Raw genomic sequence first — 17,267 nt, forward strand, 5'->3', positions numbered from 1 at the left:
TGGCGTGATCTCGGCTCACTGCAACCTTTACCTCCTGGGCTCAAGCGATTCTCCTGTCTCAGCCTCCTGAGTAACTGGGAGTACAGGCATGTACCACCACATCTGGCTAATTTTCATATTTTTAGTAGAAATGGGGTTTGGCCATGTTGGCCAGGCTGGTCTCGAACTCCTGACCTCAAGTGATCCGTCTGCCTCGGCCTCCCAAAGTGCTGGGATTACAGGCATGAGCCACTGCACCCAGCTGGAAAGGTTCCTTTAAGAGTTCCACGAAGTGGCCAAAAGTTTATTCTTGCATTTGATCATGCATATGCCTTGGAGTTATGTTTTTGGAATATGACTTAAGAAAAGAAATTTTGCATGTAGCTGGTTCCCATCTTTCTAGCATCTCTGTCTTTGGCTGATGTGACCCCATACATTCCCAACAGTTAACGATGGCTCTGGTAGGGAGGGGTCTGATGCCAAGTACAGTCATAACTCAGCCATGAAATAGGGCCTTCTAGATAGCCAGATTCAATGCCCTTCCCAACAGATAGCTCTCCATTTCCCCCACCTTCTGACTCCAACAAAATGAAGTAGAAGCACATCCTGAGTTGACCACTTCTTTCGTGTCTGGTCAGGCACACGTCAAGAATGTTGGCTGGTGATGGGCTCAAGGCACAGCCTGCTTCACTGAGCCTTGCATGTGCGCAGCCCTGATTGACACTGGCAAAATCTGCAAGGATATTTCTAGATATTCCAAGTGATTGACTCCTCTGAGGAAATGAAACATTAAAAAAATATATATATATACATGTATATTTAATTATTTTTTTTAAAACCACAATTGAAAAAATTCTTTGCCACTGCGTAGAATTAAATCTGACAGGAAACCCTATGAGTTTTTATTAGTACCATTATTGTTTTCTTTGGCTCCATGTATTATGTTGGTAAAATGACAAAAAAAAAAAAAAAGGAAAAAATTGTAAAAGGCAAATATTTTGTACAAAAATACAAAGTTTTAAAAGCTCTTTAAGTATATTTCATATTATTACTAAGAGTTGGCCTATATATCTGTATGTTTGCATATTTTTCCTACACTTGGGATTTAAGAAATGTATGGTACTGTTTACACAGTATATGCTTAAGTTCTTCCTATAGCTCAACAACCAATGATAGCCTTTTTCTGATTGGAGTGCTCCATACTTTGGAAGATATAATTTGTATAATTGCATAGTTACTGATGGAGGAAAATGATTCAGCCCATGCGCACACTGAAAATCAGCATATCACACCGGGGGAACATTTTAGTTCCCAAGTCTTTGGGTAATGACGGATGGTAAAAAACACTAGCTGTCAATTTTTTTCAGTAATTGGCTTTCAGTGCTTTTTTTTCAATCTGATGAGAAGGTGATGCAATTAGAAAGGTCTGTCCTTTGAGAGCCGGATGAAAATTTGCTCATGTGATTCCATCACAGTCCGTTATAATGCAGATGACAGTACTAAAAGAGAAATAAGAATGGGCATTAGTTTATTTATTTATTTATTTTTATTTCTTCTTTTAATGTCCAACGCCCTCTTGAATAGTTTTTCTTAAATAATAAAGTTAACATGCAATTCAAAAAAAGGAACATGTATTTTTATAGGAAAGTGTCTAAAATACATCATTCAACAATGCTTATATTTTCAAAGAAATGTCTAGAGGATCTCACTCAGATGAAAAGCTAAGTTTTGTTTTGAAAGAGCCTATTCTGGGGAAGCCTGGTCCCTACTCAAATTCCAAATGGCTAAACAAAGCATACAAAAGACAAATCTGAGTTACTTGTCACCATCAATTTTAATCTCTTGTTTAGATATCTGTGTTTTCCCCTTCAGCTGACCCAGCTGTGAGTGTCTACATGTCTTAAGGTCCCTAGCACTTGGAGCAATGCCTGACACATCAAAGGTGCTCACTAATTGTCTGTTGAATAGCAATATGGATAATTTATGCCCCACTTACTTCCAAAAATAATTTGGCCAAAATATATTTGAGGTTTTTGTTTACTGCCAACTTTTTAAACTAACTGCTTTACTGAAATATAATTCACAAATCATATAATTCACCCATTTAAAGTATATAATTCAATGGTCTTTGGTATATTCACAAAGTTATACAATTTAGAACCAATCTAATCTAATTTTAGAATATTTCCATCACCCCAAAAAGAAACCTCATAGCCATTAGTATTCATTTCCCATTTCCTCCATCCCCCATCACAAACTTTTAATCTCATTCTGGTGAAGAAAACTAAGATGCCGCATTCCAAAGAGGGTCGTGTGTTAAATGAAGCTTTAGATATATAGCCTTTGAAGTCAAGAAAAACTCCAAAAGCTGCTTTGGCTTATGAGCTTATAAGCAGCACAGACAATCTCCCTCTATTATGTATCACAGCATCTGGCCTATAGTAGATGCTCAATAGATACACGTGGAATTGAATGCTTGCCCACCTGGATTGGCTGTGTATGAATGTCTACGAAAAAGGATTAACATTGGTGCTATATCTTAAAGAACAATTAACTCACAGTATAAGATATTTATCTGGGTCAGTTAGTTTAGCATTTGTTGAGTACTTCCTACGTGTGAGGCACATTTATTATTTAAATTTCACAACAACCTCGTGAAGAAGATACGGTGACTATTCCCCTGAGGTTAATCACCCGCCCCGTTAATAACTGGCAGAACCAGAACTGGAACCTAACTGCAGAGCCTGCATTCGGGGCCCTTGTACTCACCATCCCTCACCCTTTCATAGGACAGAAACTGGCAGCTCCCTCTTAAGTCCCATCTACTGCTTACCTGTCTCCCTGTCTTTTTCGCAAATGAAGTTATTGATGTCTTCACATTGGAAATCGTTCCACTGCCCAGCATAAATCAACCCAGCACAGTCTTCTCCTGGCCCATGGCCATGACCCCAGTTATCCGGCTGTCCAGCTTTCCAATTTCTTTTAGCAAAACAGAAATTGAGTGTTATTTGCACAGTAATGCAAAGCTTTTCTTTACTCAAGAGCAGCAGAGAAATATAAAAAACAAAACTGAAGCATGTCATTTGTCCTGGAATGAAAATGCGGTTTAAAAAGCAGTACATGGTCTTATTCAGAATAAGGAGTTGCTGTTTTACAGAGTAATGCATAACACAGCATCTCCCTGCAGGCTTGTGATCTTTGCTATAATGAAATCAACTCACTAGACTGGTTCATTGCAATGCGGAGGGAGTACATCTTGCTTTGGCACCGTTAGATGAATGACTTTCTAATGTGTCCTGGGAATGCTGACTTCTGGGCACGTGTATATATGTGTGTGCATATCTAAGCATTATGAGGCCATGACACACACATACACACACACACACATGCACACGCACACGCACACATGATCTTGTGAGAACCCAGAGGGACCTTGTACATTTCGATATCTTGCCTCTAACAAGTCCAAGAACCAGGAAGAGAAAGTGAAAGACTTTGATATACATTTACAAGAACCTATAATTACAAATAACTGGTTATGATTGTCTCACGAAGTTGTAGAAGGTTGATTGCTTTAGAAAGAAATAGTAATTTAATCTTACTGAAAATGACTCCTTCATTTCACTGCCTTTTTTGGGAGAAAGATTCTTAAAAACAAGTTTTCTTTAGAAAGAGTTCACATGGGGCTTGTTAACTTGGATGCTGCTGCTCAGAACAGCACTTTGCCAGGTATAACAGTTCTTGATTCCGTTTCCATAAATAAATCAGGTGTGCTTCCAGACTCACCCCTTGAAGGCTCAATCTTGTCTAAGAAGCAGGTTCATGAACACAACTTTGTGGCTGCTGCCGGAGAGGACAAGCCTGCCTCACATGGAGGATCTGGAAGAACATCTGCCTCGGAGGGTGCCTCCCATAAACAATGACTCATTACCGCACTGGCCACAGGGTGTCTGTCCTTGGATCACCCGCGGAGACAGCCTGTATTGCCCTGCATCTTTGGACAATGAGACCCGCAAAACCAGAGAGCAGCAGGAAAGGACAGTTGAAGTTTATAGTCAAAGGGTGGGGACAGGGTAGAACTGACTCCCTCACACCAAATGTGTATTTTGGGATTTAAAAAAATGAATACTAAGGCCGGACATGGTAGTTCACACCTGTCATCCCAGCACTTTGGGAGGCCGAGGCAGGTGGATCACCTGAGGTCAGGAGTTTGAGACCAGCCTGGCCAACGTGGTGAAACCCCATCTCTAATAAAAATACAAAAATTAGGCAGGCCTGGCGGCAGGCGTCTAAACTCCCAACTACTTCGGAGGCTGAGGCACAAGAGTCGCTTGAACCCAGGAGGTGAAAGTTGCAGTGAGCCAAGATCATGCCACTTCACTCCAGCCTGGGTGACAGGGTGAGATTCTGTCTCAAAAAAAAAAAAAAAAAAAAAAGATTTAGAATATAGGACCATAGAATGAATGAAAGAGCCTGGAAGAGAAAGAGAACGTTTAGCATCCTCTAATTCAGCCTAGCACAGTGGCTCACACTGTAATCCCAGCACTTCCAGTCTTTCTTTTGAAATTGTATTGGTGTGTGGATCCAAAGCATCTAGGGACCCATCCTTGGCACCGTCCTGGGCCATTGCAGATGACCTCTCACACCACCCTTTCCCCTCAGCAGGTCCTGTCCTGCTGCAGTGCAGAAAGAGCCATAAGAGTCAGCAAGTCATGTTGTGTGTTTCACAGGAAATAAGCCTGAGCTCCATCTGTGTGTGCCCTAAGCCTTTGGCTTCTGTTCCACGTCACTGCTGCTTTCTGTCTGTTTTAGCACTCTCTGTATCAACCAGGTCTCAGCATGAAAAACGAGGTGAGGCTGAGAGGTGTGGAGAGAGCCTTTTATCCCCTGTCTATTTGCCCTTTAACAGTAACTGCAAAACCCACAAACTGTTTTAAAAGGATTGTAGGTGTGCTGGGAGAAAAGAATAAGGAGAAAGCATGGTACTTAATTATTCTCAGCCTAGGCAAGGCACGGGATGATGCCAGACCCATCAACTTCTATTTTTTTGGAAGAGTTTAAGAAGGATTGGTGCTAACTCTTCTTTGAATGTTTGGTAGAATTTGGCTGTGAAGCCATCTGGTCCTGGGCTATTTTGGGAGGTTTCTGATTGTTACTTCAGTCTCCTTATTTGTTATTAGGTTGGCCAGGCTATTTCTTCCTTTTTTCCTCATTTTTTAAAGAGATGGGGTCTTGCTCTGTTACTCAGGCTGGTCTTGAAGTCTTGGTCTCAAGTGAGGCTCCCACCTCAGCCTACGCTTTCTGTTTCTTCTGGATCCAGTCTTGGTAGGCTATATGTTTCTAGGAAGCTATCCATTCTTCTAGGTTATCCAATTTGTTGGTGAATAATTGTTCATAATAGTTTCTTGTGATGACCTGTTCCAGAAATCACTGCTGGTGGCAGGGGAAAGGGAGGTGGATGGGCCAATGCTTGGAGGCCACAGATGCAAAGACAAGAAGAGTAAAAGTGAGTCTGAATAGGAGGAGACTATTTGGAGCAGTTTATACTAGTGAGAGACCCCTGAGAGCCTGAAGCCCAGTCCCCATTCCCAGGCCATGCAGAGAAACTTTTTCTTGTCTTTTTCACAAATCTGTTGTGGGAATTAAGTGAGACACTGTGTGGACATCCCAATCAGGATACTGTAAAATTCTATGTAGTATTTATCTGCAAGTGCTAACTAATATAATAATTATGATGATAATAGTAACAATAATACCAATACCAGCAGGTACTATTTCTCGAGCACCTATGTGCCAAGCCCTGTACTAAATGCCTTACACATAGCTATCACATGTTATTTTCATGATACTGACATAGGTACTTTTGTAAAATTCATCTTATAAATGGGGACATGGAGGTCTTGCAGGGTTGAGTAACTCGCATGAGGCATCACAGCTTTGAGTGTTGCTGTGTCAAGGCCCAGAACCTCGATCTTGCTGACGCTAGAGCCTGCATTCCCTCCCTTGACTGCGCTGGCTTTCTTTCTAGTTTGTGCAATGTTTATTATTATATGTCAAATTAAATTAGCCTTTGGTTATTGAGACCTCATAACATGCCTGCCTAACTTATTCTTGCTTTTAAAATTTGATCCTGGGGATTTTTAGGTGCCTATGTATTCCTTTGGGTGGAACATGAGAAGCGCAGCCCGTGTGGTGACTGGGGAGCCGAAGCTGAGGCTTTTGGGAGGCTCCAAAATGGCTGTGGTTGGGGACTGGGTGCCCAGTAAGGTGTCTGGTGATGTCCTTCTTTTCAGGTCCTGGGTACCAAGCTGGTGCGCTCCATCCAAATCATGTAATGTAATTCTTGCTGGATCCCAGGGAAGAGGAGAAAAGTTTCACCTCTGGAGAGCTGGCATAGACAGCAATGTTCCAGCTCAATCCATTCCATATGGACCAATCCAGTTTCTTCTTGCGGAAAGGCTTTTAAGATTGAATTTCTTAGTGTGTCTAACCCAGACCTTTTGTGTATTTATGGCAGTGAAAAAAGTGGAGAAGATGATTTTTTTTTCAGCTTCTCCTAACTCTCTTAAAAAAAAAAAAGACCCCAACACTCTTGGCTGTCAAAAAAGCAGATTTTTTTCTTTTTAAAAAAATAGTGTCTGTCTCCCATCCCCACCTCCAACCTTCTACAGCTGCTGTTTTAGATGTCAATTCCTGCAACTGTTTGCGTCTGTTAAAGTGCATCCCTGCTGCGTTGGACACTTTCCTTGACTCATCAGGCAAATTCCCAAGTGCCAGAGTATGCCAGGAGGTACTCCTTCCTCTCCCCAGGAGAGGTACAGAGGAGCAGACAGGGTCTCTGACAGGCCCACAGCAGATATCCACTAGCTCTTGGGGGCAGTCTGAGACTCACCTTCAGAGCAGACTTAAAATATTCTAATGTTCCAACTCAGTATTTGGCCACATGTTTATTTTTTATAAAGAGATGGCCTGGCTGGGTGTGGCAGCTCATGCCTGTGATCCCAGTGCTTTGGGAGGCCAAGGTGGGAGGATCACTTGAGGTTAGGAGTGAGGCCAACCAGGGCAACATAGTGGACCGCATTTGTACAAAAACTTAAAAAATTAGCTGGGTGTGGTGATGTGCACCTGTGGTCCCAGGGACTCAGGAGTGTGAGGTGGGAGGATCACTTGAGCTGGGGAGATAAGAGGCTACAGTGAGCCATGATCGTGGCACTGCACTTCAGCCTGGGCAACAGAGTAAGACCTTGTCTCTTAAAAACAAACAAATAAAAACAAATGAGAGATGGCCTTATTCTGGTTTCCTCCTTTATCCTCTGATCCTACTTACATGGAGAATTTAAAAGTACAAAAGAGCCTGTTTACCCAAATGCACATTACATGTACACAGGGACATTTTAAAAACTCGATCTGGCTTCTCCATCATCTCTGACCCTGCTTCCTGCTGCTCAGCTGATACAGGCCTAGGCCTCAATGCCCATGAGACTGTCTTAGGCCTCAAACACCCTTGTTTTCTCCTGTCCTGGGACAGCCCCAGAGGCTACACCATGTACTCTGGCTAGTGCTCAGAAGGTGCTTCCAATGCTGTGATGCTCTTGTGCCTGGTGGAGCCTCTGCAGGGTCTGGCCTCCCTGTCTCTAGCAAACTAAAGATTATTTAGAGGGGGATTTAAAAAAAAATAAATTCTGCTTCATTTATTACAGTTCCTTGCAATTTTCACACCCACTACAGGCAAAGCCAGAGTACATAGACATGAAAATCAAACTGGTACAATATAGTCATTGTGAAATCTTTGGGTAGATTTAGGGAAGGAGCTAACACCCCCTGGGGTAGGATGAGGCCCTGGAGACTTGTAGATTATCCGAGAAGGTACCTCAAAGTGGTTCTGTTCTTTGTTGCTCCTTTCATAGAATTTAGGTCACATTGGACTTATGGGGAATCTTCAAACCTCTAGGGGATGGTTATCCTGCAAATGCAACTTTGTTTATAGTGTACTTCCTCTGTGTAGGAAAACCACACATTTGTAGTTTCTTTGTTTTTGTTTTTGAGATGGAGTCTTGCTCTGCGGCTCAGGCTGGATGCAATCTTGGCTCACTACAACCGCTGCTTCCTGGGTTTAAGTGATTCTTCTGCCTCAGCCTCCTGAGTAGCTGGGATTAAACGCATGCGCCATCACGTCTAGCTAATTTTTGTGTTATTTTTAGTAGAGACGGGGTTCCACCATGTTGGCCAGGCTGGTCTCGAACTTCTGACCTCAAGTGATCCACCCACCTCAGCCTCCCAAAGTGCTGGGATTATAGGCATGAGCCACTGTGCTCAGCCAGGAAAATTACACATCTGTAGTTTCTAATCACACTCTGCCCAGAAGCCCAGCTGGAGTCAGGGGTACCCACAGTGTAATCCTGAAGGGAGCTCCCCAGTCCTCAGAAACACGCCTGGGGTGAATGCTGAACATGCCTGAGGTTGCCTGGGCTTCATCATCCTTTCCTGTAGCATTTAGAAAAAATGCCTCAGCCAGAAGTATTATGCTGTGTGGTTTTGAGTCTCATGATTTTTTTTCTTAGAAAAGAAAAAAAAAATCACTCCATGAAGAGAAGAAAGGAAAGCCCTATTTGGCAGCATATCGACTGTCAACCACGATTTCCCCAGGGGAAATACGCAACTGGTTCCAGGAGCCCAGTTAGAGAGGAGCGTCTAAGACACGAGGTCATTAAGGAAGAAACTGTTGGAAGTTGCGCAAGAGGTGACAACAGAACAGGGAGAGCCTGACCACCAATCTGGAAGCTTCTGAGTACTTACTTGTAGTCTGGAGATGTCCCATCCAGCCACTTCCATTCATTTTCATGCTCCGAGTCTGTGAGGCCGATCCAGTGGCTCTCTCTCCCTACCATCTGTTTTTTTATCCATTGCTGAAAAACAAACCAGGGATGGTGCGTGACTATTTCTCAGAACAGATGTCTAAGGCCCTTTTCTTTAACATTTAGAAAAAAGGACAATTTAAACGAGGACGTTTGTCAGAATGTGTGCCTGCTTTTGCTTTCTGCTTCTTCATTGCTCCTTGTTTTGTTTTGCACTGCTTGAGGGGCTTTGACTTTCTTCCTCTTCCAAGTTTACAAGTGAGGCTCTTCCTCTAAATCACTCAGACAACTCAATGAATGTCCACTGGTCCCATTTCCTCCTACCACCCACCCATTTCTCCCATGTCCTAATCATAGGAACAGTCATGGTATTATTGGGCACTTCCTCTGCGCCGGGCCCCATGTGCAGTGTGTTGCACGCAGTATGTCTTCAAGCTTTTAGAGCAACCCATTTAACAAACATGAGAAGTAGCTGAGCTGGGCTTGGGCCCTGGTCTGTGTATTCTAAAATTGGGTGTGGTGGCACACACTTGTAGTCCCAGCTACTCAGGAGGTTGAGGCAGGAGAATCACTTGCACCCGGGAGGTGGAGGTTGCAGTGAGCCAAGATCACGTCACTGCACTCCAGCCTGGGCAACAGAGTGAGACCCTGTTTCATACACACAAAAAAACCCCAAAAAACAAATAACATAGGTGGGGTCACATACTGGGGGTTGGCTCAGTCTCAGGCACAGGTGCTTGGTCACTCTTTTCCGTGTGCTTATTCCAGTCAGTTACTACAGGAAACATCTGTTTGCAGGATTGTGTCTGCTGGAGATAACTTAGGGAAAAGGGAGGAGGCCACTGGAATGGTGCTGCATTGTTGCTAGACAGGCCACAGTTTCGGTCTCAGTCTCCATTTACTGCATAAACCTTGCTGGGCCTCAGTTTTTCTATCTGTCAAATGAGGATGATAATAATACCTATGTTCTAGGGTTGCTGTGAGGTTTAAGGGAGGAAATGCCTCGCACAGTGCCTGGCATATAGAAGGGACTGAATGAGTGGACACTATCATTATCATGTATGGGCTCTGCCTCCTCAGCCTTCTTTGCTCTTCCTGACCCCTCTGGGGCCAGGCGTGGTCCATTGCACCTCATTCCACCCCTACAGTGTTCATGCCTCTGCCTCTGTCCCTACACGTGCCTGGTGGCAGCCCTCAAGCTTCTCTGCATTATAATTATTTCAACAGCCACCAGAAGGAGCCACACAGCTCCAGGCTTGATAGGCATTATCTTCCAGGAAGAAGCATGCAGAGACAATTCCAATGCCATGAATACTTCTAGCCACTGGATAAAACCCAAATCTCTGTAATGTTGCTGTCCATGTTTACGTGACTAGGAATTCGTGCTATCTCTGAATCCCCAACGAGCATGCAATTTCCAGATGTAAACCATCCTTAAATTATAGTTTTCCCCAACCAAGTATGTGGCAGGCATACCTGTTCTTCTCTAGTGTTTATGAAAACGAGATGTGAAGACTTGTCTTCACAGAAAAGCTTTGCATCCTCAAAAATTTCTTTCTCAACGGAAAAATAGTAGCATTTGTCTGTGAAGTTCTTCCAGTGAGGTGGGCAGCCTAGGAATGCAAAAGTTGAAAACACTGATTAAAAAATCACAGAGTGCACTCTGCCTTTCTTCAGCTGTGTTTCAGAGGCCAAAACTGCCATCCTGCTGGGAGCAGCCTGAGTGTCCCTGCGCGAGGGCCGCGGCTGACGTTCACAGACGTGCTCGCAGGAAGGATGAGCCCAGAGTGGACTGCAGAGCACAAGTCAAAAACACATAATCTGGAAAAGATCTTTGACTGGGTCTTTGTTCTTCTGCATCTGGATCCATCTTCACAATGACAGAAATAACAGAAGCGACAACGAGAGGCAGGGCAGGCACAGATGTTCAGCGTCAATCTGGAATCATATGGAACCTATGAACAGCTGGATGTGAGGACCCAGCACCAAAACTGGGCTCATGGATCAACAAAAATAACCCGGGCCTCACCAACCAAAATCAAGTAGAATAGGGGTTGGGTCAAAAGAGAGAAAAACAGGCTGGGTTGCTAACCAAACATTCGAGTTTTGCCAAAGGTTTAATTATCAAAAGACTAGAAGGCACCGTAACATCTAACACCTTCTCAAAAAGAAATCAAATGTAGGCATCAAGAGCAGAGGGTTCCATCAGCATGCTGATGGAGCTAACCGAGAGAGCCACCTACCCCCGGAGTGAGGACATAAAACAAGGGAACAGTGGTCAGGGCGGCCAGCCACGGGCTTCCCTGAAGAAAGTGTTTTGCGTTGTGTTTGTCTTCTGAGGGCTGGTTCCTATAAATAAGCAAATGCTCACACCTGGAATCCCAGCAATTTGCAAGGCTGAGGCGAATGTGTTGCTTGAGGCCAGGCCAGCCTGGGCAACATAGCAAGACCTTGTTTCTACAAAAAATAAAAATAAAAAATTAGCCAGGTGTGGCAGTACACCCTGTGGTCCCAGCTACACAGGAGTCTGGGTAGGAAGATCACCTATGCCCAGGAGGTCGAAGCTGCAGTGAGCTATGTTCGCACCACTTCACTCCATCACTGCAGCCTGGGTGACAGAGTGAGACCCCATCTCATTCATACATACATACATACATACATACTACATAAAACAAATGAGTGCGAGAGAACCTGATGGTGTTTAGAGAGAAACACATGCCTGATGTGGAGGCCTGTACTGGCGGCAGGGCCCCTGTGCCAGCCCCTATGATGCCTTCACTGTTAAACAATATGAAATAGGGGACAAGACATGGTGGCTCACACCTGTAATCCCAGCATTTTGGGAGGCCAAGGTGGGTGGATCCCTTGAGGCCAGGAGTTTGAGACCAGCCTTGGCCAACATGGCGAAACCTGGTCTCTACTAAAAATACAAAAATTAGTTGGGCGTGGTGGCACATTCCTGTAGTCCCAGCTACTTGGGAGGCTAAGGCAGGAGAATCGATTGAACCTGGGAGGTGGAGGTTACTGTGAGCTGAGATCACGCCACTACCCTCCAGCCTGGGCAACAGAGTGAGACCATGTTTCAAAACAAAAATACAAACAACAAAAAACCCAAAACCAAAAAACAAATAACATGGATGGGGCCACACAATGGGGGTTGGCTCAGTCTCAGCACGTACACTGCCCTGTTCCCCTGGTGGGAGGGAGGATTCAGACTTACCATTATCCTCCGGTGCTGGGGTGGGCTCATTCTGCAGGGCCAGGGGCACCACTGCTCCTGATGGGCCAGGGGGGCCAGGGGGACCCTTGGGTCCTGGCATGCCTGGTACCCCAGGCAAACCTGGCAGTCCCCGAGGTCCAGGCACCCCAGGCTCCCCGACGGTGCCCTGTAATCCCTGGAAGCCAGGAGGGCCATGGGGGCCGGGGAGTCCTTCTTTGCCTGGTGGGCCTGGGGGGCCTGGGTCCCCACTGGGGCCCTGAGGGCCGGGCTTCCCGGGTGAACCACGAGAGCCTTTGGGTCCCTGGGAGCCTTTAGAGCCTTTGCCGCCACGCTCTCCAGGGGGACCAACTGGTCCCATTGGGCCTCTCTCACCCGCAGGGCCGGGCGGTCCAGGCTCCCCCTTCTCTCCTTTCTGTCCCTTGTTGCCAGTTGGACCAGGGGGTCCCTGGGATCCTCTGTCACCTTTTGGACCCCTGGGGCCAGGTGGACCTAAAACACAAAGAAAAAGGCATCAACATGAAATCCACTGTGAATGATAGTTATGAATAATTTTTCTTCTTATAAAATCTCCAAATTGAAAAAATCTAGCATACAAAATATATACATAAAGGAAAGATTATTTGTTTATCATACTACTGTTCACTGTTAAGGGCTAAATTATGTCCTCCTCCAAATTCTTATGTTGAAGTCCTAACCCCCAGCATCTCAGGATGGGACTGTATTTAGAGAGACGGCCTTTACGGAGGTCATCGAGTTAAAACAAGGTGACATGGGTGACCCTACTCCAATAGGACTGGTGTCCTTAAAGAAGAGGGGATTAGGTCACAGACACACAGAGGAAAGATCGCTTGAAAACACAGGGAGAAGATGAACACCTGCGAACCAAGGAGGGAGGCCTCGGAGGAAACAACACTGCTGACACCTTGATCTTGGACCTGCGGCCTCCAGAAGCATAAGGAAAGAAATGTCTGTTGTTCAAGCCTCCCAGTCTGTGCACTTTGTTATGGCAGCACAAGCAAGCCAATATGCTTTATGTTCTTCAGTAAGCTCACCCTTCCTCTTCAATCTTTTAGAATGTATTGTAACAGTGCACAACTTTTTAGTGTCCCACTGATATCCTTCATGGTGACACTGGCAGCCAGGGGCTTATTCTTCACAGTGACTCACATGATTAACTTGGGGTTCTCTTAGTCACCTGGGCCTATGTTGTCACCAGCAGGAAAGTTATGCAGACCAGGATCAAGATTTCCTCATTTATTTCCTCTTTTAATTAATTTGATAAATATTTATTAAAGACCTATTATATGACAAGCACCGTGTTAAGGTATTGTGGGATAAAGAATCAAAGGAGATCAAAAAATGCGATCAGGTGTTGCGAGGCATTGGCGTATTAATTCTCTCCCTATAACCAAGCCTATAACCTCCCTATAACCTTCTTCTCTGTTGTACCCCAGCTGGCATGCCTGTCCTGTCCACCAAAGCTGTGGGGATGCTGCTGTCCTTAGGGCTGAGCCTCACTCACTCATGGGCCAGCTCACAGGGACGGGAGGTCTCTGTGGGGAAGCCTGGTAGGGCTTTGCTGCCCATTGAGGACAGGTGTCCAAACTCTCTGGATTGGTTTGTAAGTCTAATAATACACATAAGGAAGGTAGGCCAGGCAAATGAGTTATGTGGACCATCTAATTGGAAAGGAAAGCAAATACTGCTCATCCCTATCATCCCATAAAGAGGCCCATGTAACAGGATTGTTTTGCTTTCTTTAATTTCTCAGGGGTAACAGGAAATTTCACACAAATATTCTCCTACCAGGAACGGTATAGTAAATGACAATTTTCAGGGTACTTTCACATACATTATGCCACCTGACCTTGCCTAGGTTGTAATATTCTCATTGCACAGATGAGGACATATAGGGCCAGAGATGTCAAACTATTTGTTTGAGGATACTTAGCTACTAGGAACAGACACCAAGGAGCGTAAGGCATGGCCAATAAAGTCAATAAAATCACAATCTAGTAGTGGAGCTGGGACATGAACTCAGGTCTTCTGATGTTGAAATGAATGAATCTGAAATCTCACAATTCTGCATGAATAAGTAAAAGGCCATACTTTCTCTCTCTCTCTCTCTCTCTTAGAGAGACAGAGCCTCACTCTTTTTATTCAGAGACAGTTTCACTCTGTCACTCAGGCTGGAGCACAGTGGCATGATCATAGCTCATGGAACTTTGGACTCTTGGGCTGAAGCAATCCTCCAGCCTCAGCTTCTGCCCATGTAGCTGGGACTACAGGCTTGTGCTGCAATGCCTGATTTTTTATTTTTATTTTTTTTGTAGGGATGGGTGTCTCACTATGTTGCCCAGGCTGACCTCGAACTCCTGGCCTCAAGTGTGGGATTATAGGTGTGAGCCACTGTGCCTGGCCTTATTTTTTCTACAGAAGCAGAAAGCCTGTAAAGTTGGAAGGATGGAGGTGCTGGAGCAATGGAGGATGGGTGGCAGATCTACCCTAAGTTCCTTTATCCCTCCTGCTCCTTGTCCCTCCTCTCCCATTGGTCTGAGGACAGAATCATGAAGCAACCCTTCCCACCTCTGTAGGGGGATCTCCCTGTTTCCCTCCCCATCCGAGGTCTTAATGGATGTCTACTGTACCCATATCCATGGCTCCCAGTTAAGCCAGTCCATCTGTGTTCTCTCTTAGCAGAAGCTTAGGCTCTGGACTTAGTTTCCTTATCTAAAGCTACCCATATGTTGCTCACAGATTTATCAGCAGGACCCTCTTCCAGTAGTAAGAGAGAAAGCTAATGGAAAGACCTGGCATAAATGCATTCTTTCCAGTGTTATCTGCTCCATAAATGGGAGGCTTTGGAAGACTTAGGGATGAAGCCACTTCTATCTGGACTTACGTCACTGACCTCTGCCCACAGCTCCTGTTAGCTCCTCCTTGTCTTCAGCAATCCTTAAGCTCAGCTCTGATCTCCACTTGCTCAAGAATACGCAGCCCCACCTGATCAGTCTGGCATGAAGGCTACTCCCAGCCTGGCCTCGCCCATGTTTACTCCAGCCTCCTCTGTACTTTCCACATCTCTTCTCTGACAATTTCCTCTGCCCACGTCCTTCCGCAAAATTCCTGGCATCCTCCCAGGTCACTTCAGATGGAAGTTTTCACTTCTCTAATCTCTTAGTGCTTGTTGGTTCTACTCAGGACCCTTCTCTGCGTCTAGCCCCTCACAGGGTCTGGCCCATAGTCACTATTAAGCAAGTGTTTATGAAATACATGCGCATCACGGTTAAAAAGTCCAGCACTCTACTGTTCACAAGTTGTGCCCCAGGTGAGATCAGAAGGGACAGGTTTTTGGGGAAGGGTGACCTGCCTAATGCCCTGCATCTTATTTCAAGAGGAATAATATCGGTATCAGGTGGGCTGTGGCTGCCACTGTGAAATAATCATAAGGAGATCCATCTTTCCTTGCTATTGACCCACATGAATTAATCCAGTCAGTATCTACATCGACAGTTGACTTATTTTTCTGCCTAACCTGGTCAGGCTCACCTAAATAGCCTATACCAGCTAGGAAAGATAGGGAAGGCAGATTTTTTGCTGCCAGATCGATCTCCTTTAAAAAGGTAATGTAGTGCCTCTGTGTAGTTGGGAAATCGCGTCCCAGAGATTAACAGTGATGAGGGAGCCATGTACGTTCCCCACGATGGACGTCGTAGCATTATGGATAGTTCTAGGGAAAATATACTGACAATTTAGGCCAAAACAAAACAAAAAATTCTAGTGTATGTGGAGTGACTGCAAAATTAAAAGAAATCTTTTTTTTCTCAACTATTTCTGTTTTGTTTCTGTTCTATGTTTAACTTTAGGAAATCCAAATAATGAAGATAGCATATTGGGAAATTCAAGTGTTTTAGAAATAATCTTTAGTTTTATTCTCTTAAGATTTCTTTGCTGATAATTTCTGTTTGTCCATCACTCACATCTGGGGTTGGTGCTATACTTATAAGTTACGGGAAATGAGTTTACCTGGGACTGTGAAAGAGTGGCTGTTCATGGGCTTGTGTCTGTTCTGGCAGACTGCTGGTGGGGGAGCTGTATTTCTTTCAGAACACCTTCTTCTAGCCTCTGACAGAGTTCCAAAAATGCAACTCTCTCTTCCTCTCCTGAATCCAGGAGGGGAATCCAAGGCCTCCCTCACTTGGGGTGACAGCTTTTCATGCATCCTATTTCTTTCTGGGGTAGGGTAGTTTATAGTGTTCAGCTACTTTCCTCTGGACTGGAAGGCTATTGAATGTCCCCACACACTCAATGTGTAAGTTGACGCTTTAGTGAAGAATGTCATCAAACGTGGATCCCACAGACAGCACGAGATTCCAGCAGGTGCTAATCTCCAGCTGTTGTGAAGGAAGGGAGTAAATATTGGGGGAAAATGCAATTTTTTGCTGTTGATAAAGATCTACAGTTCTACTTATGATCGATTTCCCAGAAGGGTTAGTAAAAAAGTCAAATTTCCCCATCTGAAGTACTATATCCATCTTAAACAGGTTACCTGTCTTTCTCGTATTAAGATACAGCTTAATATTCCTGGCTGTGTCTAAACTGGCAAGCACACTGTGATTGGTGTCTTCCTTTACAGCTGCCCCAGCCTTGCAACAACCACAGAGGAGCTGGCACTCTCTGCCCTCAGATGCTGGGTTAGGTCAAAATGTATTCTATGTGTCTTCTAGACTAGGAGATTCACATAATCTACTTTGGCTCATTAAGACAGCCTAGAAATGTCCTGGAGTTTTTTTCTTTTAAAAACTCATTAAAAAGAGCTAAAGCCATTTAAAAAGTCAACACTGGATCCTCTTAAAAAGTAGATTAGTAATGCCAGGTTCATTTTTCTCTAGGACTCGGGATGCTGGCACTGCCGATTAGCATCTGGATGATCTCAGGCTTTGAGGTCTCACTTGAATCTTTTATTGGGCAGCTGTCAAGGTGAAAATAAAATGAAATAAAATATAAGGTACCCTTAGTGCCTGAAAGCAAAAAAAAAAAGAACAGAGTATTTATGAGCTTCTGCAGTAACAACTTGAATTTGGAGTTGAGAAAACAGCAAAGCCACATGTGGAGGCACATGTGATGTCCCAGGCAGAAGGACGTTGGAGGTTTGCTTGCAAACCAACCGAAATTTTAACTCAATGTCAAGGCCAAGTATGGGTGGCTCACTG

General features: G+C 44.6%; 1 protein-coding gene across 1 annotated transcript in view; it reads right to left on the reverse strand.

The window, feature by feature from the left end:
• Nucleotides 1–779: 779 nt before the first annotated feature.
• The window catches only part of COLEC12 (collectin subfamily member 12), a 178,276-nt gene continuing 161,788 nt past the window's right edge, over nt 780–17,267 (reverse strand). The window contains exons 6-10 of the mRNA XM_012445055.3: nt 12,055–12,543; nt 10,311–10,447; nt 8,776–8,885; nt 2,813–2,958; nt 780–1,478 (exon numbers count right to left, since the gene is read on the reverse strand). Of these exons, the coding sequence (XP_012300478.2) occupies nt 1,459–1,478; nt 2,813–2,958; nt 8,776–8,885; nt 10,311–10,447; nt 12,055–12,543 (902 nt within the window). The 3' untranslated portion in view covers nt 780–1,458. The remainder of the gene's footprint in view (nt 1,479–2,812; nt 2,959–8,775; nt 8,886–10,310; nt 10,448–12,054; nt 12,544–17,267) is intronic.

The sequence above is a fragment of the Aotus nancymaae genome, unplaced genomic scaffold (genome assembly GCF_030222135.1).
Source record: "Aotus nancymaae isolate 86718 unplaced genomic scaffold, 86718_ANA_hifiasm-v0.15.2.pri h1tg000020l, whole genome shotgun sequence".
NCBI classification, from domain to species: Eukaryota; Metazoa; Chordata; class Mammalia; order Primates; family Aotidae; genus Aotus; species Aotus nancymaae.